Source organism: Nothobranchius furzeri, chromosome 4, assembly GCF_043380555.1.
Source record: "Nothobranchius furzeri strain GRZ-AD chromosome 4, NfurGRZ-RIMD1, whole genome shotgun sequence".
Classification (NCBI taxonomy): Eukaryota; Metazoa; Chordata; class Actinopteri; order Cyprinodontiformes; family Nothobranchiidae; genus Nothobranchius; species Nothobranchius furzeri.
In genome coordinates, this window is record NC_091744.1 from 7,466,976 (window position 1) to 7,492,204 (window position 25,229).

The 25,229-nt window shown below is 42.3% G+C and overlaps 3 protein-coding genes across 3 annotated transcripts; 1 reads left to right on the forward strand and 2 right to left on the reverse strand.

Annotated features, from left to right (window-relative positions):
- Nucleotides 1–11,455: 11,455 nt before the first annotated feature.
- dgke (diacylglycerol kinase, epsilon) lies at nt 11,456–15,922 on the reverse strand. Its single transcript, XM_015975159.3, has 11 exons — nt 15,337–15,922; nt 14,676–14,835; nt 14,466–14,585; nt 14,244–14,387; nt 13,991–14,148; nt 13,793–13,841; nt 13,596–13,709; nt 13,423–13,494; nt 12,944–13,071; nt 12,724–12,835; nt 11,456–11,902 (listed from the first exon to the last, which is right to left on the reverse strand). Exons 1-11 carry the CDS (start codon nt 15,786–15,788, stop codon nt 11,684–11,686), a joined length of 1,728 nt encoding a protein of 575 aa, XP_015830645.1. The 5' UTR covers nt 15,789–15,922; the 3' UTR covers nt 11,456–11,683.
- A 2,388-nt stretch (nt 15,923–18,310) lies between these two features.
- c4h17orf67 (chromosome 4 C17orf67 homolog) lies at nt 18,311–21,125 on the forward strand. Its single transcript, XM_015975164.3, has 4 exons — nt 18,311–18,446; nt 19,166–19,266; nt 20,469–20,596; nt 20,938–21,125. The coding sequence occupies exons 1-3, from the start codon at nt 18,386–18,388 to the stop codon at nt 20,583–20,585; spliced, it is 279 nt and encodes a 92-aa protein (XP_015830650.1). The 5' UTR covers nt 18,311–18,385; the 3' UTR covers nt 20,586–20,596; nt 20,938–21,125.
- Nucleotides 21,126–22,361: 1,236 nt separating this feature from the next.
- cbx8b (chromobox homolog 8b) lies at nt 22,362–24,504 on the reverse strand. Its single transcript, XM_015975163.3, has 5 exons — nt 24,326–24,504; nt 24,158–24,201; nt 23,922–23,987; nt 23,728–23,794; nt 22,362–23,238 (listed from the first exon to the last, which is right to left on the reverse strand). The coding sequence occupies exons 1-5, from the start codon at nt 24,392–24,394 to the stop codon at nt 22,444–22,446; spliced, it is 1,041 nt and encodes a 346-aa protein (XP_015830649.3). The 5' UTR covers nt 24,395–24,504; the 3' UTR covers nt 22,362–22,443.
- Between the last annotated feature and the right edge of the window lie 725 nt (nt 24,505–25,229).

The following is a 25,229-nucleotide window of genomic DNA, read 5'->3' on the forward strand; positions in this document are numbered from 1 at the left end:
TCAAATGTAATGGAAAAAAAATCCAAAACAGAAAAATTGCTGAAAGTATGTTTTGGTTTTATTATTGTAAAATATTCTGTGTGTTTTTTTATTGAGTAAACATTTGCAATAGGCCTGTTTCCACGTCCGGGTAGTTTTACCGGACATTCACGGTCTATGTGCGTCTCCCATTTGTAAGCAAAATGGAAGAAAGGTGACTCAAAGACCTTAGTCTTTTACAAGAGTTTCAAAAATACTTGTGTACTTCTTATGAAAGCTTATAAAAATATTTTTCCACCAACATTTTGATTTTAATCTCAATATTTCCTCATTTTTTCCTGTATTTTCAGTGTCTGTAATGTGGCCTAACATAAGAAACTTACAACAACCAACATTACTCTGGAAAAAGATCAGAGTGGAAAGGCAACAAAACATGAACTTTTATTATTTCATCACTTTATAGCTTGGATTTATTGCTGAAATGAGAAACTTTTACAAAACTTGAAAATGTGTAAAAAAACAAAAAACAAAAACAAATAACAAAAAAATTAAAGAATGTAAACAAGTAAATACATTTTAAGTACAGGGATAAATATTGTAATGCATGATACAAAGTATTTGTTTTAAAATATCATCTTGAAGTATTTAAGTAAGTTGACTTTAAACAGTTATAATTCTTTCAGAAAGTCTAAAGAGCCAGAAACTAAACGACGAACGGTAACATAGACAGGTTTCATGATTCTCTTTATATCTCAGTTTCAGCACCACTGAAGCCAGCTGAGGGGAATCCTCAGACCAGATCCAAAAGTCCTGGTCATCCACTCGTCGCTCCTGTCTACCAACCCGCTCCCTTTCCGGTTAACGTTCCTCCGCAGCCAACATAGACAACTTCACAGCCATTTCAACAGGACCAGCAATTTTCCAGGCCTTGATTTTTCCCAGGAAAGAAAACCAGTGAGTTGCATACAAAATAATGTAATATTACTAATTAATTAATTAAAAAATAATGCACACATTTTACATAACTTGCATGCATCTCAGAGGAAAATGATAAAAACACAAATAACTGAATTTAGATAAAATAATAAGCAAAAGAAAGATCTAAAGGAAATAGTGGAGTCATGGAACATATGTACAGCAGTGGAATGTCCATCTACATGAAGAGAACTAGAAAACAGTCTGAATGTGTTCTTTATGACAGCGGAGCTGAATTAGCATGTTAGAGAAGAAGAAGCTGCTCTGTGTCTCTTCGGATGGTTTATTCATGGTCAGCTGACTCGATGACCTTTCATGGAGAGAAAGCAAGGGGCAAACTCCGGCTGCCAAAAGTGAAGCCAACACAGAAGTGACAAAAATAGCAGTTCCACCATCATCCACTAGGGGCTGGATCCAGAAAGGAGCACATTCTCATTGACTCCCATGTTTAAAAATGCCAACTTCACAGCAGAAATAAACATGTTTACAGCCTGGTACAAAAAGTCATTTTAGGTTTAATAGGCCAAGTCTCTCTGGGCTGCCACCTTACTGTGGTGGAGGGGTTTGAGTTTCCCAATGATCCTAGGAGCTAAGTTGTTTGAGGCTTTACGTCTCTGGTAGGGTCAACCATGGCAAACAGGTGCTAGGTGAGGGGTCAGACAAAGTGCAGCCCAAAGATCCCTTAAGATGATTACCACAAATAGAAACAGTGTTCCCTCACCCCGATGCGGGTGACTAGGGCCCCCCTCTGCAGCCAGGCCTAGGTGAGCACCTGGTGGCTGGGCTTCCCCCCATAGAGCTCTGGGTGTTGACGTCACTTCTCCCGGCATGCAACAGTTCAAATCGAAATGGCGCCATATTTGCATGCAGAAGCCGGCAGCTGGACTATTTGTTATTGTCAGAAAACTTAATCAAACGGGAAATGTGGTAGATTCCTGTTGTGCCCCAGGATGCAGAACAGACGCGGACAACATAAGGGATGAGCCATCTACAGGATTCCCCAAGATCCGGAGCGCCGCAAACGTTGGATCATTGTAATAAAACGCGCTAGTGACCGGGCTAAAATGAAGCTCTGGGATCCCGAGAGTAAAGGTTTTTGCTTATGCAGCGACCGCTTCATATCAGGTACTTAAACCAACGTTTCCTCAACTGTGTATGGTATTTATTTTAAATGCTTTTACTACGATTCTTAGTGGGCTTCCTAAACTTATTTTGGCGTGGCTTTTTCTGTCTTATTACTCATAGCAACAAGTAAACGTCACGTAAAACGTTGCCTCGTGAGTTCTGCGTGCTGCCGTTTACGTGTCTTATGATCACAGCAATTAACCGGCTAAGCTGTATTTAATTTTTAAGCAATGGTTGATCAATTGTCAGATCGCACATAAAAAGCACTTTGGATTGCTATTATCTGTCCTGAGACACTCCTGCCTGACATATTTATTTTATTCACGGAAAAAAATCAGACTGATTTCTCTCTGCATTCAGTTTATACATTCAAACATCACAGCACTCTATTTAAACTACTTACATGTAAATCTGTTATTTGTCCATCCATCCATCCATCCATTCATTTTCATCTGCTTATCCGGAGTCGGGTTATGGGGGCACTAGCCTAAGTCGAGAGGCCCAGACTTCCCTCTCCCCAGCCACTTGGGCCAGCTCCACCGGGGGAATCCCAAGGGGTTCCCCGGCCAGGTCCGGTAAGAAGTCCGCTCCGACAGCTTCTGGCGTGGCACGGTAAGGGTCGGAGATGTTTAGTCTATTTAATTTCTGACTATATAAAACGATTTCTTCGGTTTTAAAGTGTGAAGTAAACTCCAAAGTAAAATCCAAGCCGATCCCGTTCATGTTTACGATCCGTGTTTGTTTACCTTTTTTTCCTGCCAATATGGCGTCTACTAACTGAGAGTCACGTGGGGTCCGGAGCTCTATAGGATGCGACAGGGCTACAGGCTAAGCCCAAAGAAGAAACAAGGGTCTGCCTTCCCACAGGCTCACCACTTGTGGGAGGGGCCAAAGGGGTCAAGTGCCATGTGAGATGGTTGGTAGGTGAAGTTGGGGATATTGGCGGTCTGATTCTCTGCTACTGAAGCTGGCTCTTGGTACGTGGAATGTCACATCTATGGTGGGAAAGAGCCTTATTTGGTGTGTGAGGTTGAGGTTCCGACAAGATATATTCAACCTCACCTAGTCACACGGCTCTAGCTCTGGCACCAGTTTCCTTGACACTACCACACTGGAGTTGCCCTCACTGAGAATGTGTGTACGTTGTGCCTTTGCACCAAACTGCAGATCAGACTACCCACTCTTTTGGAGAGTCAGTGGAGGGGGTGTTAGAGAGTGCTCCTTCCAGTGACTCCCATGTTCTCCTGATGGACTTCAATGCTCAAGTGGGCAACACCAGTGAATGAGTGAGTAGGCTTTATCGCCCTTGGACCAGCATCCTGTTGAAACAAAATCAAAAGCACAACCATCCAAGGGAGAGGGTGGCTGAGAAAGCAAATAAGGAAAGGGTGACAGCAGGGGGTTTTCTCCACAGGGTGTCTGGGCTCTCCTTAGAGATAGGGTGAGAAGTTTGGCCATCTGGGAGGGGCTTGGAGCAGACCTGTTGCTCCTTCACATTGAGAGGAGCCAGTTGAGGTGGCTCGGGCATCTGGATAGGATGGACGCCTCCCTGGTGAGGTTTGCTGGGCACGTCTAATACACAGTCTAAGGGAAATGGGTCACAGAGGAAGTAAAAAAATATTAAAACATGTTTTCCAATGTGTTTTTGTTTTCATCTCTTAGACGAGAAGAGTGGTGGTGGTCATCAGCCTCCTAACAGTAAGTCAGCTGCTCAAACTTTGTTTCTGTTGACTTTGTGAGATTAACCTCGAGTTTATCGGTAGTTTAAGTCCAGAGGTGGAAAGAGTACTAAAATTTCCTACTTAAGTACGAGTGCCAATACTTTAATAATTTTTTACTAAAGTACAAGTAAAAGTACTTGCCAACATTTTTACTCAAGTAAAAGTTAAAAGTATCGTAAATAAAATGTACTCAAAGTAAAAGTTACTTAGTTACATTTTTGTCAGCGTAAGGATGGCTATATCTAAGTAGTGCAAAATCACAACGCCAGTTCACAATTCGCTCGTGCGCATGCACACACACACACACACACACACACACACACACACACACACACACACACACACACACACACACACACACACACAGTTTGACGGAAGGATTTCTATCCAGTCAGCGAGAACAGGATGTGCACAATTATTGGACGACGTTTTTCTAGGATTTCTAGGAGATGTCATTTATAAACTAGAAGTTATTTTTGTTCCCCATTACTTCAACCAAGAAATAAGATGCACGGATTTGATGAAACCACGCTGTCTCATGCAGTCCTATAGGTGTAAAACACACACACACACATCATGACTAATTTAACTACACTGAACTGCTATTGTAATAATTTAATCTCTTATTCTGGAGTAAAATAAAACAAGCTAAATCATCACATATCTGTGGCCTCAAGAAGCATCTTCTGAGTTTAAACACAGGGATGGAGCACAATGTTTAAATGACAATGTTCTCCCTTTCTATTGCTTACTGTAGTGGTAGGAACTGACAATTTGGTTCAATGTTTCCTCCACGGTCATTTAGACAGGTACACAGTGTTAGCTGAAACGCTCTAACTTTTGACTGACGTATGTTTATGGGTCTTAGCTCGATAGTAAACTCCTACCATACACTTGAACAGTATCAGGATGTTTCAGCTCACAGAGGCCTGCAGGTCTTCTGTTTTATGAGCAGAGCGCTGAGAATCCGCTTGTTATGAGCGCTAAACGTTATTTTGCCGCTTCCGTGAGGAGCGGTAGGGAAACACATTTCAAACACAGAACCGAGTCTGGCCACCGAATCGAGCAGAATTCTGATGACGTCACACCGGTGCGCAAAGGTGCGTGTTCCAACCCACAGGAGAGGAGGGAGAGAGGAGGTAAACAGCGAGTGGATCACAGGAACTGAACTGGTGTTTTTGAGCAAAACTGCGGTAAAAATGGTTGTTTGTCCTCATTATCAAAAGTATACACACACGCCCATGGACGTAATTTTCACTTTGGAAGTGGGGGGGACACGGGGGGGGGGGGGGGTGTCTTTACAGTACGTTCTAATGGGAAACAGGCTTCAACACAAACGGTTGTTTTCTGCTTGGTCCTAGAGCTCAACCAGTGTCAATTTAATATAGCGTAATATTGTTTTTGGATGGTAAAAAGTACAGGGGTCCAAACTTGACTTTGGGAAAAAGTGTGTGTGTGTGTGTGTGTGTGTGTGTGGGGGGGGGGGGCATGTCCCCCCCGCCCCCCCCCCCCCCCCCAAAAAATTACGTCCATGCACACGCCCCCCTCTGTTCAGACGCGGCGCTCATGCAGGTGTCTCTTTCTGTTCTGACGCTGCTACATGCAAAATTTTTAATTTATTAAGCCTACAATTTCTTTTTACTCAGTAAAGGATATGATTTAAAATGTAGCAAATTACAATTCTTTAAAAAAACTTAGGCTACTCAAGTAAAAGTAAAAGTACAGATTTTAAGAATGACTTAAAAAGTATAAAAACACAAAAAGCTACTCAATTACAGTAACAAGAGTAAACGAATTTGTTACTTTCCACCTCTTTTTAAATCAAACGTTATCGTGGAAATTTGTTTTATCTTCATTATTCCTGGAAAACAATGTCATTAGGGTCCAAAATGCATCTGCAGTTCAAAAACCAAACCTTCTGCCCCCCAGCCCAGGCTGTTTGTGCTGATAGATGCATTTACAATGTTAATATTTATATTTTCACTTTAGTGAAGTCTTACAATAGAAACATTTATGAAGGTAAATTATGATGGAAATTCATTTTAGGACCCAGAAAACAACCCTGTGATGTGAAACATGCTGCACAACTTCTCCCTGTAAAGATCTTTGCAAGATTTAATCCCGTGAGTTTCTGAATAAACTTCATTTTTATATTCTTCAGAGATGAAGGCTGGGTTTGTTTGCCTTGCAGCTGTTTTACACATTTATCTGTTTTCAGCAGCACTGAAAGCAAAGTTCACACAGCTCTGCCAGTGCAATCAAACACCCAAATCTCCACCTGATCACCTCCGAGGGCTTATCGATGGGGGATTTCTGAAGCTTATTGGTATTTTCATTTTTAGGCGCTATGCATCGACAGTTTAGCTGCAGCGATTTCCATTCTCCAAACAAGGAAAAATATTAAACGTGCTGGAAAAATCGATTCCTGTCCCAATAGTGATTCCATCATAGCCTTTATGTGAACTGCTGTATTTCCAAGTGTTCCTGAACGGATCATGTCAATGATAAGCGATAAATGACCCACACTTGTGTAGCACCTCTGAGTAAGGACTCCAATGCGCTTTACACTACAGTGTATCATCCATCCATTCACACACATTCACACACTGATAGTGATGAGCTACGATGTAGCGACAGCTGCTCTGGGGGCGCTCTGCCTGTGTGCTCCTATGTTGCAATCTGCTGAAACACAACAGAGATTTACCTTCTGGATTATCCTGTGTGTGTGTGTGTGTTGCTTCATGCCGACGGCACCATGCATTAAGGACTCTTGTCAGGGCTGGACCTGGGACAAAAAAAAATCAGTGTGGGCATTTTGAGCCCAGCCCGGCCCACCACCAGCTATTGAAAGAAAGACAGTGAATCCTTTTTTTTTTTACACCTACTCTTTATCCCTCGTCTTCGATATTCCATATCCATCATGTTTTAGTTGTTTCCCTGCTCCAGCACAAACTGTGCTTATTTAGCTGCTGAATGCAAAAACACAGTGCAACAAAACAAACATTGAACTTGTAGGTGATATGCATGTTTTTTTTCTTTTGTTGTTTTTTTTCCATATAATTTGGTGGTTTTTGGTGACTTGTACCATTTTGTTTGTTTTAATGTCGGTTTTGTGTTAGATTTAGTAAACAAGTAAAAATTACTTGTATAAAGGGGTAGGGACATATAAGTTTCCACTTCAGCCTACTCCTTTTCAAACACAGAAGAAGGGATGATATGTATTTTTTCTGTTTGTGGTATTTTTTTAAAAAAATGTATGTTTTCTTTGTTTGAAATAAACTAAACTAATTATGTGTGTTTGGACATGAATATAGGAACGGTTGTGTGTTATTTGTTGTGTATTTATCTCGTGTTGCTGTCTTAAATATGGATCGCCCTGGGTCTGAAGTAATCTATAAATCTATAAACAGGCCAAGAAAAATGCAGACATCTAGCTGCTACTTTTAAGAGTAAAACAGTAAAACAAAATATAAAATTAGTCAGAAAACTTGTCATGTAAGCTCTAAAACTCATTTACATAACCACACACACGTTCAAGTCTACACTAGTTGGTTTTGTAACTAAGGGTATTAATTGTGAATCGATTCTGAATCAAATCATCACTCTGCAATAATTAATTGAATTGTGACTTGTAAGGTTCACATCCCTTTAAAATAATTACACATTTTCTTTCAGAACAAGGCAAAAGGCCTCCAAGTTCTCAAGGACACAAGCCTGATGGAAAAGATAAACCCAGAACCCATCCGCCTTCGGAGAAGTCTGCTGGGCACAAACCCCATCCTAAAAATAATCCACACCCAAAGAAAAGCAAGTAGTGTCTGTAACTAGTTTGCTGCTGGCTTCTGCAGACGTTGATGTAACTCAGATTTGTGTCAGTAACGTGGATAATGGCTGTTTTGGGTATATAAAACAAGATCAGACGTAACTTTTTGTTTCCATCAAGTAGAAAATTTGTTAACCTGGAGATTACAAGACTCATCTTTTTTTGTGGTAAGTTTTGATTATTTTGTCGTGGTCTTTCACTCAAATGAAGTGTTTTCCAATTCCACTTTCACAACGGGGAATCTAGAAGTTTAATGTCTAAAATATAGGAGAATAAAATATTCTAACTTTGCTTCATAATTCAGTCAGGGAAAAAAACGATTTGATTATATATGAAAATATTTATGGGAATGTCTTAATATTTCAAACACGTACATTAATTTCAATCAAAATCAGGTTTCATCTTCTCGTTTAAATGATTGTTCCCAATAAAAGATTTTCTCCTAAACATTTTCCTTGATTTTTTTTTCATTCAATGGGACAAACATTAGAACCTCCCAGTGGTAACAGCACAGTAACTAGGGATGCATCGATACCGATATTGGTATCGGTAAAGGTTAACCGATACCAATGCAGTTGTCTGAAAATGGCTTCACTGCAACTTGACACTTCTGTTCCCTTAATATTTTAGTTTTGTGATCATTTCTATTAATATATTTTATGCAGCTACCTCAATCTTTTCCTGTTGAAAGCAGAGAAGAAAATAAAACCTGTATTCCAATTCATTGCATTTTTTTTGTTTGGTAGAAGTAACAGTAATCGGTATCGGTGAGTACTCAGATCCAAGTATCGGTATCATATCGGTTTGGAAAAACGTATCGTTGCATCCCAAAGTTTGACCATGAAACTAAAAATATATAATTTAAATTTTGGTGTGAACACAACACAGTGAAAATCCATGTATCTGCTAAAATCCCAAATAATGTGAAAATCAGTAAATGTATCAGCTGATTCTGTCTGAACAGTAAAAAAAAAAGAACTTGGAATAACTATATATAAACATTTTTACTCAGTGCAACACAGACACAGCTCCTGGAAACACATTAAAGGGATAGTTCAGGGATTTTAGGTTGTCAGCATCTTACCTTCAGCAGATGGGATCAGTTTGGAGAATCAGGGAGAAATTAAGCTAAAGTCAACCAAATCAGATGCTACATTTATCTAATGATGTCAGCCCAGGTGTCTTCAACCTACAGCTCCAAGGTCACATGTGGCCCTTCAGCTGCTTTGAAGTGGCCCGACATTTGTTGAAACTTAAAACCAAATTTTATCGAGTACATGAAATTCTCACAGCAAATTAAGAATAAAAATATTTTTTAGAAATATAGTTTACCTAAAAATGGCTTTTGAGTTCCTTTTATTAAATATTAGTTCATTAGCTCACTTCCTATTATTACAAAAAAATTCTGACATAAGTTTTTTTCTCCAAATCCTGCAGAAAATGTATATTTTTTTACAATATACTGGTATTATACTCTCGGTTTAATACATGCAGGACGACAGGATTTGGAGTCTTACTTCCTGATATCTGGACATCTAGCTTCTAATTGGCTAACAGCAATGCGATTCTACCACTGACCCAGTTTGCTTCGCAACATGGATGTTTTATCTCCACAAATAACACAAGCCTGGAGGAGTTTTGCCATGTGGTGGAGTTGCTAGTGTTAATGGTCATGTTTCCTGGACGTTAAATCAACAGCCTTCCCTGTTGTGAGTCCAGATGGGTGAGCCCATGAATGTTGAGAGTCTGATGTAGATCTGTCAGGATTTTCAAATCCTAGAGTCTCACCATCAAATTTCTGTCAGAAACTATTGCAGGGGATTGGTTTAGGAGACTCTTTTCTTGTTTAGTCTCTATGAAAAACCTAGTGACTGATTATAAGCAGAAATAAGTAAAAAAAAAAAATGTTTTGTCAATGAACCAGACATTTAAAGTATTTTGCCTAAATTACAAAAATGTTGTTGCAACATTCATGAAGTTATGACAGCAAAAATAATCATGGACATCTTATTTGGCTCCCTTTCTACGAAAGTGTGGAAAAACTGAAATATTTCTGCACACTTCTGAACATTTGTCTTAGTTACAGCTTTTGTTTTTACTAATAACTTTAAAAAAATTGAAAATTTTCTAAGATCACACTGTTGTTGCTGACATCTGCAACAGATACAATGACAGAAATTAGGGAAAAATAAAAATGAAAAATTTTTATCCCAATTTTAGGGGCCAAGTCAAATTTGTAGCTCAACAAATAAAATATAGTCCCTCTTGTGACTATAGTCTTTTACACTCGGTCTGGGCCAGGTTGGGTCATTGCATTTCCATTGGCGTGGTCCGTGCTGAGCTGACTGGCTTTTTGAAGTTTGCTGAAGTTACGTCACTCTCGCGCCTACCTACTTACCTCTGAATGGCCTTGGTAGAACCAGCCAGCAGCAGCTTCCTGTATACCCGATTGATTAGCAATCTGAATGTGATGGTAAACATCTTCTCTGACTGCAGCTCAGACCAGAGCAGCAACATAAGGACTGACCATCTGACACGAGCCCACGGCAGCACCGCTGCTTAGTGAGAGTGGGAAGCTGTGTGCTTCATATCAGAGTCTTTAAAAGCAACGCTGCTCACGCCCGCTTTTGTTTACCAACTTGTGGTGCTTAGGAAGGACAACACGGACTTCTCCACACCTCTTTAGCAAATCACGCTCGTCTCTTTGCCCACATCCACGCTCCTGTGTAAACACAACCCAGGCCAAGCTAACCAATGAGCCAATAGACCCCATTCTGTACAGACAATAACACCGGCACCCTCTTTTTGCTTTTGCCCACCATGCACGGCTTGTTTCCTGTTTTTGAGGCACACACAGGCCTGGTATAGAACACATCTTCATTATTCACACCAGCTGTTTGCTCTAGTGCATTTCTCCCTGGTTCTCCAAACTGAGATGACTCTGCCCGCCGTCTGCTGAACAGAACAACTCCACATTGGACACTATTCCTGCACGAGGTAAAGCAGGCGTCCTCAGGCATCGGGACATTCAACATCTTCAAAACATTTAAAAGCGTAGGCATCACATGGCTAAAAACAGATCCTGTTCCACTTTAATCCGACATTCTGCAGACTTCCTGATATGGCTCTGGGCGAACGCCCGACAGACACGATTCAGTGACAGCAACGGGTCACCTGAACATGGCGGGTTCAAACATGCAACACAGGGCTATAGTGGTTAGGAAGAGACAGCCTGGCATCTGAATACTGTGTTCAGTCTGCCACCTGGTGGTGAAACTGATAAAATAGATGAGCAGGCATCGCTTCCTCGTTTATGTATATGAGCTACATCCTGGGCAGCAGGAACAAGCCGAAGGTCGGAAAAGACGAGACATTAAATAAAGAAAAAAATGAACAAACTTGGCAGTGCTTTCAAAATAAAGCTTGATAAGTCGAGCTGCTTCCCGAGTCCTGCAGCAGATTTCAGATCAGCTGTGCCAGTTCCTCAGGACAGCTCCTCCTCCAGTGTACTAAGATGTAAACAAACATCAGAGACCAGCGGTGAGCTGTCGCTCTGATCACGCGCGTTTAATCGTTACAGAACGAGTTCTAGAGAACACAGGCAGGAGAATCTTAACTTAACCGCGTCGCTTTCTGATATTTGTGCCTTTTCTGGTTATAAAACAGGGAAATCATCGTTTCTGTTATCGCCTGCTGTCGATTCAAACACGGCTTTTGGCGAGGGGGACGGATGAAACGTGTAAACTTTCTCACTAATACTAGTGAGTCTTATACGCCATAATAAACACAGCACAGCTAGCTACAGTCTCTAAATGGCACGAGGGATCAGTGCAAATGAACAGCAGCCTCTCTAGCTCCTCCTGACCGGCCCAGGAGCTCGGGCTTAAACAGGCAATAAAAATTAATCTGGGAGATCTCTGAAAGATCCGAGCCTATTGCACAGAAAATCTGACTGGACCGTGTGTGCAAAGAGAAGAGCAGCTAAAGCAGACGATGAAGTGATTGTCGGGGTGAAGAAAGGATAACGAGAGTAGCGTTAGGACATGATGGTTGAAGAGCATCATGCTCGAGCGGACGTTGAACCCAGAGGTCTGGGAGAGTCATGTGTGGGGCTCTCTGTCTCTGAGGCGCTGGATTCATCTTCGTCGTCGTCCGTCTGCTCCGCGCTGTGGTACAGCATGAGGACCTGCGTCTTATGGGTGATGGTGATGGTGCAGGGTCCTTGGGCCCACGGCTCCCCGTCCACCTGCATGGGCATCTTGGAGCTCTTCAGAACCAGCTGGAGACAGAGAAGTGCCACCTGAGAGTGAGTGTTAACTAGTGATGTGACGTTCACGAACGAATCAAATCTTTTGAACGGGTTTTCAAAGTGAATGATGAGAGCCGAGTCCCTGTAGAGAGCCGTTCATCTTAACAAACCTCCCGGAAGTCGCTCAAACCCCACCCACCGCTGTGACGGACGTAGGAGGATCCATAGAAACACGTGTTTATATACGTATGTCGGGAGGAACGCTAACCAACCCCGTGCGCCTTCACGGACACTGCAGGAAGACGTTGCCCCCCTCCCCCCACGCTCTGTTGGCTTCACTTTGTTCTAAGAAGCCAGTCTTTTGAACGGCTCCCATGAAAGAGCCATAAATCCCATCGCTAGTGTTAACGATCTGCTTCATGTTTTCACTGCTAAAGTAGGTAAAGGTGGGCGTGGCCATTAGCATGAATTTTCTCAGTGACGTATGAAGGACTGGCTTCTGCTGGTCGTTTTCCCGTCTCTTTCCTTTCTGCCTCTAGTGCAGGTGATGGGGGTGCATGTGCAGCTTGGTGACGAAGCATATTTCTAAAAGAACAGGTTTTACACGGTTTCTGTGACAAGAACTTTTGAAGCCAAAGGCAGTTTGATGAGGACCTGTGGTCTACACTGGGTGGAGACGGGATGAACAGCGTGTTTTAAATTAGATCAGAGAGCTGCAAGGTGGAGAAGGGCAGTGAAAAATAATCTGATTCCCCATCATCGTCTCTGCTAATGGCTTTAATGAGGTAAACAGGAAGCTCTGTGGCAGGACTGACCGTGTGTGTGTGTGTGTGTGTGTGTTGCTGTCTCACCCTGACTGTGTGTGCCTGTCCTAGACGTACGGGGTTGGCCAGTTTGACCTGGATCTGAGCACAGTGAAAGGAGCCGAACACCCCCATCACCTCCAGCAGCCCGTCATCCAGCCTGCAGAACAAGACAGGAAACAAACCCGAAAGAAAATTTAAAAATGACAAGTTTTAAAACCTCGGAACGAACAGCTGTGTGTGTGTGTGTGGAGGGGTGGTGTCTCACCGAGTGGGGGGGCAGGGTTCATCTCCCATACCGTCCCAGAGGCGGCAGCCTCCTCCCCAGTAGCCGATATTACAGACAATGATGCCCTCCAGACTGGGCAACGCCACCCTCTCCCCATCCAGCTCCAGCTGTGGGACACACACATGCACACACACAAACATGCATGCACAAACAAAATCAGCAGAAACCAACACACACACATGCACAAAAAACATACACAGGCACACACATACAAATAAGCACATGCACACACACACACACACATATAAACACATGCATATAAAACACACACAGGCACACACACACACATAAACAAAGATGCAGAGAAACACACACACACACTGCCTGATTTTACTGTTTAAACTATTCAGGTTTGCATGAGGGTTTAAAGACGATTAAAGCTTCCTGGTTCAGCCGAACTTCACTCGTTCACACGTTTCCTCTCCTGATGGTGACACAGTGAGAGAAGAGACCCGCACCTCAATCCTCTTATCCAGGTCTTTACACTCCTGCACCAAACAGTCTTTGGTTCCATACAGGAAGTACACAGCCTGCAGAGAGAGTACAGGCCACAGATTCAGTCTAACCTTCAGGAATTACACAGAAAGCCCAGTTTAGGTGGGATTTGTTTATTCAAATAAAGAATTCAGGCCTTGTTTATGATGCGGCTGGAGAAGAAGGAAGGCGTTTTCTCGCGGTGCGCGTGGAAGTTCAGCGCCATCAGAGCGTCGGGTCCCACAGAGAAGTAGTTGTTCATGGACAGAACCTGAGGAGGGTTCAGTTCAGCTCCGGGTCACAACACTGGGATCAAACATGCTGTGGATCAAAGGACACAGAGCTCCGACTCACCTTTGGTTTACGGAAGTAGGATCCTTTTGAAGCTACCTGCACCTTCCACCTGAAAACCAACACAGGCTGAAAACCCCGATCCAACAACAAAAACAGCAGAATGTTCCAGCATCTCCTAACTTTCTCCTATTTCTACAACAGCTGATCTGGAAGTTTCTCCTATTCTGTCCAGGGTTAGGGTTTGGATTCTCCTCCCACCTGTCCATTTTGACCACCTCAGCATCCAGGATGTTCCGAAGAACTTGTTCCACGGGAATCTCTCCGGCATACCCGGCTCCCCAGCCCAAAGTGTTTGAAAGGTCGTTTCCTGTTCCCAGGGGCAGAATGGTTACTCTCGGGATAAACGGATCCTGGCCCTGATGAAGACACATCACAGATTTGCTTCAAAAACAAAAGAGCAGCTAAAGTCCAGCTTCAGAAACTCGGGAGGAAAAAGTCTGGCTGCTCTCACCTTAAGCTTCATCTCATCTATGGCATCGAGAACCCAGCCCACGGTGCCATCCCCCCCACACACCAACACCCGGACGCTGCCAGGGGGGAGGAGGGTGCACAGCTGGAGGGCTTTGGAAGGAGGCAGCTCTGACAAGTCAAACACCTGGAGAAGAAATTCCAGCTCTGATCAGAAACAGGGAGGAGGACTGGAAGGAGGGGGACGTTTGGTGGGAATGGTGACCTGCACAGGGTTCAGGAGGGTGCGGAATTCTCCTAGCAGAACCTCTCCCATGTTGTTCCCGCTGCGCGTGTTAGCCAGCACCAACACTGGGGTCCAGCCGCTGCTGCAGGACGCTCCCAGCTGCAAAAATACAAAAACACAAACAATGTTTTCCTGTTAGCTTTTGGGCGTCAAACGCCACCTGAAGAGGAAGCTGTGGGAAGTCTTCACCTTGGTGTACTCGTCAGGGTGCAGGCGCCGCAGCTTGTTCACATAGTGCAGGTAGTGAGGAGGGATGATGAGGCTGTGGAACTCACCCAGATCACACACATCTGCATCCGCCAGACTGTCCATGCAATCGTCATGAACCGTGGCCTGACACCACACACACCTGAGGGGCACCAGGACACAACACTGCTAAACAAACAACCACAGGACTGTTTACCACCTGCAGCCACCCTGCTCCAGTACAAGGTGAAAGTATAAACCTGAATAACTTAATGGGAAAACTTTGGTCTACAGAGGAGTTCATTGTTGGATCAATCCCAAACCATCCTCCCTCCACCACCGTGCTGACAGCTGTATGAGCCATTGCTTCTAATATGCTGCTGTGCATTATGGGTAAGAATCTCTACAAGTCTTGTGGTTCTCTGGCCTCCAGATGGGATTCACCTGAGATCTGAGATGATTGGTTGCTGTGGTATGTTTTCCACTTGTGAATAACACAACCCAGGGATGACCCTGGGTGTAATTATGTACTCTAAATGGTTAGAGAAGGACCTTTGACCTCTCATTTGGAGGATAACTGTAAAAACGTGTGCTTAGATATGCTCGCTCACTATTCCATCAGTTAATTAATGCATTTGATCAGCAGGGATTGATTTAACGGTACCTGAAGTCGCAGAGCTTCGGCTGGGTCCCACACTGCTGCTTGCACGCAGCACAGTAACTGGCTAGAGGCACATTTCCTCGCACCCACCGGTGCTCCATGGCTCCATCCGGGCGGGACGGGGCCATGATCTCCTTGCACTGCAGGCTCCGGTCGGCCCGCCGCAGGCACTGCTCGTCCGCGCAGACCCCGCAGCAGTCGCAGAAAGCCCCATGCAGGATGTGCTGGGAGCAGACGCAGCAGTAGGTGGGCTTGTTGAACAGGTCGGTGTAATGCCAGCCGTGCTTGCTCTTCCGAAAGAAGTCCTTCATGTAGGTCTTCCGCTTGGAGCGCTGCGCGCTGCACCACAGTGTGAGGATGACCGGGACGATAACGGCCAGAGAGGTCCAGAACAGCAGCGTCCACTCCTCCCGGGAGCCGCAGTCCTCCTGCGCCTCGTCCCCGTCTTTGCACATCGCGGCTGGACAGTTAGCAACGTTGTCAATGAGCGGAAATGAACAAAGAGAGGCGCGATGTAAACAAAACAGGCTGAAGATGACGCAAGACGTTCATGTTCATTACAAACAACGAGATGCTAGCAGGGTATTAATTACGCATAAAACTGGCAACAAAGAAGAAAACAACGTCACATTCAAAGTAGGAGCTAACGCGCTAACGTAACATCTCCAGAGAGTAAATGTACACAAAGATAGTACACCCAAACATGCGGCGCATTGGCACTTCCGGGATAAGAAAGGGCAAACAGGAAGTAACCTCTCCTCGGCAGCTGCTAAAATCGGTTCGTTGTAAACGTCTTACTCCATTGTTATGTTCCAATTTACATTTGTGTGTTTATACTGAAATTATTATAAACCTGTAAGATGCATCAGTTGAAAGAATAAAAAAAATCGGTTCGTTGTAGTTTTCTGAAGAATGTTCTTTAAAGAGCAAGTCAACCCCTACCAGATTCTTACTCAACTCCCACTTCCTGTTTGAAAAATACAACAAATGCTGTTGCCTAGCAGACCGAGAGGGCGGAGCCACTAACAAATACACACACTCACAACATTGTGACATCATAACGTACCATCTAACATCATAGTGTACCTCTTAGCCACTAGCGATGGCAGATTTAAATTCAAATGCAGTGCTGAGTTTTTGCCTGACGACGGTGCATCGCTGACAGTTTTAGGCAGATTATTTAAATTTTAACTAAGATTAACTAAAGTGCCAAATTATTGACTGAATGTGTCTACAGAGCAATTAGACACTCATTTATATAGTTTATCAACAAAAAAGTTGATTTGAGGGTGACTTGCTCTTTAACTGTTATTTAGTAAAAAAAATTGGCACATAAAGAAATATATAAAAAGAGATGTTAAAATCCAAGTTTTTCTTCAGCTCACGTGTTTTGTGTCTGAAAAATAAATAATGTATCATTATGTAAGTAATATTCAGCCACAGTGGGAATACTTTCTTTTGTGAGCGAACGGAAGCAAGGCGGTCCAGATCCTTTTGCAAGGTTTGGGGATTTACAGGTCTGCACACGCATGCGCACTGCTCTTCGTCAAAATGTGCCTAGATTATAATAGTGAGGGAACAAGCTCTGTCTGCTGTGACCACTTCAATTATCAATTAGGAATAATGGTATCAATATTTTCCCAAAACAAAGAGGAAATAAAGAATCTTGAGAAGAAACAGCGAGAGCCCGACATGGAAACAATTACGTATTCTCTGGGACAATGATGATATTTTCAATAACGATAATAATAATAATAATAATAACAGCTTTTATTAAAGCAATATTGTAAAATTCCCCCAAATTCCTGGTTTACTGGTAGATAAATGGACCTAAATGAAACTCATTCAGTGTTGTGATTTCTATTCAGTTTGTGTCGTGAAGCAACTTGACAGAGTTTGCAGCGTCATCTAGTGGACAGTCTTCCCAACTCATTTATTTATTTAGCCAGGGAAGAAAATCCTATTGAGATTAAAAACCTCTTGCTCAAGGGAGACCTGGTGAGCATGGGCAGTGGAAAGTTTCACACAAATTCACAGAAAAAATAGTACACAATTAAAACACATGTAAAAACAACACAAAATATAGTAAAAATAAATTAAAAATAAATTGAAAGTTAGAAGCAATCTAAATATTTTTTTATTGAGAAAACCAGTATGAATACTTATGAAACAATGCCAGTTTCAACTGGACCTGAGGTAATGTTCTCAAATATAAATGCACGTATTTAGCATTGCTACAAACTCATATTTGTTCTTTTAGAATTTAATTTTTCTAATTTCTAAAACAAAACCTTGGTACCTGTTTTGACACACTTGTCACAAAAAAATTACAATGGTTTGCTTTAACAATAACTGCAGTTTTTGGCCAATCACTGATCTTGAAAATAACCTGAAATTGGTGCCGATAGATCGGTGCACCCCTGTGCCTGATGTGCATAAATTTCCTTCATAATAAGAGCGTAATGGACCAAGTCAAAATATGCACATACCTTTATTTTAAAAGTCTAATAAACATGAGAGATACATCATCCTTTATCTGTTGATCATGTTTTCAGCTAAAAGTTATTTGGGGAGCACCTTGTTGGTGCTGAAACCCTTTTTATGTGTTAAATTTGAGCAAACAGTTTGTTTGCTAACTGTGGAGTCAACCACAACAAAATAAAAACATTCAACATGTGTGCAGTTGACTGCTTGCCATAAATTTTCTTTATAATTTCTTCATTTTTTTAAACATTACTTTAAAGTTTAATGGTTCATTTTTTTAGTTCTGCAAATATTTAAATGGAGCAGAAACCAGAGCTGAAATAAGCACCAACAACAGATAAAGACAAAAATAAAATCAAGAAAACCTTTTTTAAAAATACTGTAAAACCTTCAGATTTTTATACGTAAGAAAAACACGAGTCAGGGGTGGCTCAGGACTTTTGCACAGTACATTCTGTTACGGTTTGAGGGTGAAGAGAAGGAGGAGGAAGAGGAGGAGGAGAAATCTCCCCTTCAACCCTTCTGGACTCTGGAGCTCAGAGCAGTAAAGATTGTGCAGAAGAAGGTGATGAAGATGAAGAAGCTGCTGGTGTTCCTGCTTTTTCTGGTCCTGATGACCGTTTATACAGGTAGGAGCATCTCGGGAATCTAACCGACAACCTCACTGTTAAGTGGATGCATTTCACACCTTTTTTATTGCTTTAGAGAATGTGGGTTTTGAGTTTCACAATGATTTTAAACTATTTAGCAGATTTATTTTTGCAGGTGGGAATAAACAAATAATGTTGTATTTATTGGTGTTTAGCAGGATAAAAGCACCTGAATCCCCAGAATAGCTGATTTTATCAGTTTGATTTAAGCTTATCTCTGTGGCCACGTTGCTGCATGTGAGGCCCCTGCAGCAGAAACATCTGCAGCACCAGCACTTCTGGACTCTTGTTGACAGAACCGGGTTTCTTTTCAGCTCTCTGGCCTCCTGCAGGAGTCACTTGCTGCTCAGACGTCCCTCCAGGAGGATGAATGAGGCACTTTGTTACCCACCCGGCCTCCTAACACGGGCCTGTTTGGAAGGAGAGGGACAGAATCCAGTGAAAGCAGCTCCTGTGGGGCTGGGGGGGTAAACAGAACGGGTCAGACACTTCTCACCAGCAGCAGGGATTGGTGAGAGGGTTATTTATGGAAGAGGGGGGCGGCACAGCTGTAACAGCTGCTGCGTTCATCGAAAGACAAACAAAAACAGGCAGGATGTTGAACTCTGAGCTGCAGAAAAGCAACACACGGACCCTGTTGGGAGGAAGGAGAACTGGATCAGAACTTTCTCTTTAACAGCTGTTTGTTTCCTCATCAGATGCAAACCCGCTCATCAAGGAGAGCTTTGCTAAGCAGCTTCTCCGCAGCAAGAGGCAGGAGAGGCCGCTGAAGGCCGGACACCCCGATGAGCCCATGAGGGTGAGGTCCAGGCTGGGGAACTGGAGGAGAACATGCAACTCATTCACACTTCTGAGGTTCTGGTCAGCCAGCTGCCAGAGCTTCTCTGACCAAAGAAATGAGAGAAAAGAAAAGAACAACAAACTCACAAACAAAAAAATAAAAATAGTACAGGGATCCTTAATACAACCACCACAGCAACAATAATAATAATAAACATGTTGACATTTTGCTTAATTCAAATAGTTTTGATTTACAACTGCTCCAACTGGGGTTTGTTTGCGTTTTTCTTATTTCTTTGCTATAAAGTCTCTGACACAAGTCAGTGACTCGATGCAATCTGCCGTGTCCCTTTGGAGACTTTGAACTAATTTGCACAGTAAACTGAACTCAGCTGGAACGCTTTACTTTGTATGCCCTGAGACAACTTGTTGTGATTTGAGACAAAATTTATTTATTAACCAAGGTTTAGTTTAATCGTGCGTTTGTTGCTCCAAGTAAATAGTTTCTGTCATTCAAGGTACATTAAAGTACAAAACATGTTTGACTTCAAACATGGTTTCTTTTATTTTGAAACTCTGAGTTTCCAGGGCACCAGAATGACAAGATAAAAACGTTCAAACGTTAAAAGCATCTAAATAAAAATTATATTATATATTATAATTAAATCTAGCGTTGCACGAACCAGCCTGGCTTTATCTGATTTAACGATGATTAAGGTTTTCTAAGTGAAAAAGATTAGATTCTGGGTCTTTTTTCTGACCAGATGAAAGTTTCTGCTTCCATGAAGCTGGAAAACAACACTGAAAACATTTTATTATGATTTTGTATTTTTTTCTAGTCACGCTTCATGTAGAAAGTAAACTTAAAAAGACATTTTACCTTATATATTTATCATGTGGCTTGGTGTATTTTTACAGTGTGCCATTTCCTCTAGTATCCTCTGAGTGGCGCTGTAACACTCTGATTTTATTTTAGAACGACAAAAAAAATTATTCTGAGAATTTTACTTTACCGTCCGAAATGTATGACGTACCGCATCTGACGTCATCTTGAAAGTTATTCTATTGAGATTCATTTGTGGAGATTTTCCATCTGAGTTGATTTAACAAAACTGTCTCCGTGTTTTGATCTCAGTCAGCCGGTAGCAGACTGTCACCCCCCGCTCCATCACCAGGTTACGGTTAGGCTCTGATGCTGATGATGTTCTGGTTCCTCCTCAGGAGCACCTGCTCCACATGCAGGCTCTGGACCAGAGGGCCCAGGAGACCAACCTGGAGAACTGGATGAACCCGCACTGCCCTCCACGTTGCGACCGGAACTACGGACACCCGATCTGAGGAGAACCAAGGTGACGAGACACAACTTCATCTTCAGAATGACTTCCGGTCATACCAGCTCACGTGATAAAATAATTCTGCCTTTTTTATTACCAAAAGGCCCGAATCCGTCATATTTACCAAATGTTTGTTTCTTTGATTTTTTACTATATAGTTCGACTCTTCTGTGGCTAAAATCTGCTGCTGAATTAAAATTAAACAAAAGATCAAATGAACAGCAAACGGATTCAAGCTGATAAAATGCTAAATAAATGTGTTTTTGAGCACGCCTCAATGTTTTATTTAATAAAAACATCGTGTACACATTAATTAAAATAACATTTATTATTTTATTGTTTGTCTCTTTGAACAGAAAATGACCGGAAGTGGCTGAAAACGGACTAAAGTGAGACATCAGAGGAGAACTTCTGTTTTTTCCTGAAGATTTAATAAATATTGTTTAATAATCAAATAAAAACTGGTAGCTTCGTGTTTTTTTTTTGTTTTAGCCTGTTTTACATATATCTCATCATCTGTAACCACAATAAATCATAAATAATATTTCGGTGTTGTCATTTTTATTGTTATCCGTTTTTTTTCTTATTCTGAAATTCAGTAGGCTATATATATTATTTAAAAAAACTACCACAAGGAAAATATAATATTTGCACCGGATTTGTGTCCAAAATAATCACTTCAAAAGAATTAGATTTATTTTAGTTGTTTTCGATAAAAATAAACATAAACGTCGTTTCCTACGAAATACAAAATATGTTGATTTTAAAGCTCAGGAGACTCGTCTGGTTTGTGTCCGCGTGCGTTTTATTTATTGTATAAAAAAAAAGAAAGAAAAAACGGGTAAGTCAATTGCGCAGTTTGGAGCGGTAAAAGCGCACCAGGATGCATAAAAATCTTGACCCGATTTAAATCTTTCAAACGTTCAGAGCCCATTAAGCAAAATGTCAGAATAAATAAAAGAAAAAAATCTTAATACTGGATTACATTAATACAAAAAACACTTTTAAATGTTTTTTCCCCAGAGAGCTGATTTTTAAAACTGCATCGTTTACAAAACATGACTGAAATCTTAAAAACAGAATCAATGTCTGCATTCCGAAAAACACAATTTTCATTTTTTAGAACAAAACAATGCTAATCTGCAGGATTATTAACAAGATTTTAACTATTTTGCACAGTCATAAAATTATTTGGAAGACTTTAAATGATCAAAATCTAAAATTGAAATAGCTCAGATATCAGGAGGATCCTAATAACAGAGCCAAATATAAAGTTGGCAAGTCAGATTTATTGAAAAGTGTCTAAAAAGCCTTTTAACAACTTTTTTAAAAATCAAAACTTTATGAACATTTCTATGAAAATGTAATGAAGTCCATTTACATCTAATTAAGGACCGTGAGACGTTAAGATTCCATATCGAGTATGGGGTCAATCTTACGGACCACAGAGAATATAACAGAAACAAATATAATGGGGGGAAACGGTTGAATTTTTTTGTTTTTGAAATGTTAGACGACTCAAACCGGTCCAAATCTCATAATACTTGTGAATTCAAAGTGCTTCAGTTTTAAATATTAGCCATGCTGAACAACCAGAACGAGCCTGTGCTCAGGAGAGATCTAGGGACAAAAACAAAAAAAAAGAACTTTTCTAGTTCGTTTTAGTTGCAAAAAACAGAGAATATGCAGAAAGACACTCCACCTGCCGGAGGATGAGAAAAGCGTGGTCAATACATTAAACAGATGCCAAACTTAATAAAATACACATATGAATAACATGTTATATATTATATAGGAAAACGGATTTATTTAATAAACACAATGTTGCAGGAACATCGGAGCAAAGCAGAGCATTAAAAAAGTCATCTCTTGTCTCTGAAGAAGCCCTTGGAGGTGCTGCTCTCCTTGATGGTGACCGTCAGGAAGTTGGTGGTGACGTCCGTCACCAGGACCTTTTCCACGTTGCTGAGACTTGGCCTCCAGGTCATTTCCACTGAGTCGGCGTCAATTCGAGTCGGCGATGGCCGGTCCAGGAAGTACGGCTTTTCCATGAGCGGAAGTGCAGCGGGTCGACTCGGGCCCACTTTGGAGTGGTGCTTAAAGTGGGCCGGAGCTGAGCACCTGGAGCCATCTTTAGTCCTGTGTGTGTCCAAAAGGTTTGTGTGTGTGTGCCGGCTGTTGTCCGAGTAGAATGGGTAGTAGGAAGTCCTGCTGGAGACCGGGCGGCTCAGCGGGTGGTGGTGGTGTTTGTGGCTGAGGTTCTCTGGATGTCTGTGGGCCACCCTGACCAGCCCCATCTCCTCCCCCAACTGCAGTGCGCAGCGCCTCACCGGTTCCTCAGCTTGCCTCTCGTGCAGCTCACAGTCCTCTAACAGAGGCTTTGGCTTGGGCCCTCTCTTTCTGGGTAAATGGATTTCATCAGAACCATCTCCATGAAAAGAACGCTGATGTTCAAGAACGCTCAGGTCAGAAGCTCTCAAGCAGATGCTTTCTCCCTGGTTGACGGCACTCGGTGGGAAGATGGTGGGAACGACGGTTCTGAGGCCTTCTCTGGCCCTGGGGGTGACAACCGGCTCAGGACAGGAGTAGGTGACGTCCATCCCTCGGATCGCCTCGTTCCTCAACTCATAAGACCTGGTGTTACCTTGAGATTCGGCCTAGAAGAAATAAACCAACATTTACTGACGTAGGAGTCTTTTCTTTTTGTCTGGCATTTAATTCATGAGTAATTTAAGTTGCGTGTTTTTACACACTGATTTCCCCTCCATCTTGTTTTAGTTTAAGCTCAGGTCTGCTACCATTTAAAACAGTAGTGATGATTTATAATAAACCCCCAAAGATCAGATGTTATCCCAAGAAACCTTCCGCTGTTTTAGTCTCGTGAACATCAGTGGCTTTTAACATTTATATTTTACAGGATGGTAAACGACCTTCAGCTGTAGAGGCAGATTTATTTACACACAAACAGCCTGGTTACACAAGCTTTCATTTCAGCATGAAAAATGACCATTATTTGTTAAATATATGTCCAATGATAGAATGCCTGTTTATTTCTAATCATAACAAAAGAAAACAAGCTGATAGAAATGACGAGGTGTGGTTGTGCTGTTTTGTAACAGAAACAGGATCAGGAATGGTAAACGTACCTTTAGCAGGAACGTTTTGGGCTTTGGACCTCTCTTTTTGGGCCCGAACAGCTCCCTCTGACGCTCCCTGTGGGAAACAAATCAACAGACTCCCATGTTAAAGTGTCAGGGGGGCAAAGTGCGTCGAGGACACTCTACACTTATTGGACATCGTGTCCACGGGCTGTGTCTAGAATAAGGCCCGACAGTCTTACCTCTGCTCGAAGGCGACAAACAAGCGGGAGTCCAGAATGTTCTCCTCCGGTTCCCAAGTGCTGTATCTGCGGGGGGAAACATGAAGTCAGACCGGCGGGGCTTGGCGCTAGCCTAAGAGCTAAATAAAACGACACCGAGCTGATTTAATCCCGCTAGCTCCCAGGAGCTAGCTGGATCCGAGACAGCCCAGCTGCGGGCCGACACGGCGTAACAGGCGGGGTGTAGAGGGACTTACTTGTGCGACCATCCCTTCCACTTCACAAGGTATTCACTCCGACCCTGCGCGCCATCAGAAACAAACGACTTGTTTAGCATGCAGCCAAACGCCACCACCACACGACACCGAACTTGTACTGTGTTCCGTGCCCCCGTAAGGAAAGAGAATGTACCGTCTGGCGCTTACCTTTCTTATCCGTCGTTTGATGATCGACTCTGCGGCGAACACCCGCTCCCCCACGGCAGACAGCTCCATGTTTACTCCAGTGCTACCTACCGCTAGCTAACAGCCGGGGCGCTGCTACAGCAGATACTCGCCACCTCCTTTCTCCAGTCCCAGCCACTCTAAATTCCCGACAGACCATAATATTACCGAACAGAAAGGACGTCAGCGCTGTTTTTTTGTAGTGTTGCTAAGGAACCACAGTCGGAGGAACCATAAGAAAGGCACCCATTGGTCCAGCCGTTGCTACGTGCTCGGGTTTCTAAGTGAGGGGGCGGAGCTTCGGCAAGGATAAATTCTTATAAAATGGTGGCCTTCTCTCCCCTTTTTTTTCAATTTGCACGCGCTGCGTGAATCTTCTCACACAGTTCTGATATGAACAGAGATGCACGTGGCTTCAAGTGAATGCAGTTAAACGGACGGCGCTACCGCGTGCTGTCATATATAAAACATCCGCCGGTGCCGGAAATTATCGGTTACACTAAAATGGATAAATTAGTCAGTTAGAACTGGATTTCCGGTATTTACAATTGTAGACAATCTTTTATCCGCTCTGTGTCTCTATCACCATTTTTGTCATGCAGAATTTAGCAGCCGCTCGACTTTAAATGCGCATGTATTAAATATTAAAGTTTGCGTAAAATTAACTGAAATTGCGCTTAAATCAATACAGAAACCACTACAATTAAAGACACTAATTACTTTGATTGCGTTATTTATAATTAATTCATATAATTAGGCCTATTTAAATGTATATTATTTTACGTTAATATAAATCAAAAGTTGCTTTATTCGATCTATTGAGGAAATTTAATAAAACATATTCATAAACCCCAAAAATTCTAATAGGTAATAAAACGAAAGCAGT

What these genes read in the sequence shown, in the direction of transcription:
- dgke (XM_015975159.3), bottom strand. Translation starts at nt 15,788, where the DNA reads ATGTGCAAAGACGGGGACGAGGCGCAGGAGGACTGCGGCTCCCGGGAG. An exon ending in CCTACTTCCGTAAACCAAAG is followed by an intron (nt 13,710 to 13,792) that starts GTGAGTCGGAGC and finishes AACCCTCCTCAG; the next exon opens with GTTCTGTCCATGAACAACTA. An exon ending in GACAGGCACACACAGTCAGG is followed by an intron (nt 11,903 to 12,723) that starts GTGAGACAGCAA and finishes CTCTGTCTCCAG; the next exon opens with CTGGTTCTGAAGAGCTCCAA.
- cbx8b (XM_015975163.3), bottom strand. Translation starts at nt 24,394, where the DNA reads ATGGAGCTGTCTGCCGTGGGGGAGCGGGTGTTCGCCGCAGAGTCGATC. An exon ending in TCAAACGACGGATAAGAAAG is followed by an intron (nt 24,202 to 24,325) that starts GTAAGCGCCAGA and finishes GATGGCGCGCAG; the next exon opens with GGTCGGAGTGAATACCTTGT. An exon ending in TTTGTCGCCTTCGAGCAGAG is followed by an intron (nt 23,795 to 23,921) that starts GTAAGACTGTCG and finishes TGTTTCCCACAG; the next exon opens with GGAGCGTCAGAGGGAGCTGT.
- c4h17orf67 (XM_015975164.3), top strand. Translation starts at nt 18,386, where the DNA reads ATGAAGATGAAGAAGCTGCTGGTGTTCCTGCTTTTTCTGGTCCTGATG. An exon ending in CCTGATGACCGTTTATACAG is followed by an intron (nt 18,447 to 19,165) that starts GTAGGAGCATCT and finishes TTTCCTCATCAG; the next exon opens with ATGCAAACCCGCTCATCAAG. An exon ending in ACCCCGATGAGCCCATGAGG is followed by an intron (nt 19,267 to 20,468) that starts GTGAGGTCCAGG and finishes GTTCCTCCTCAG; the next exon opens with GAGCACCTGCTCCACATGCA.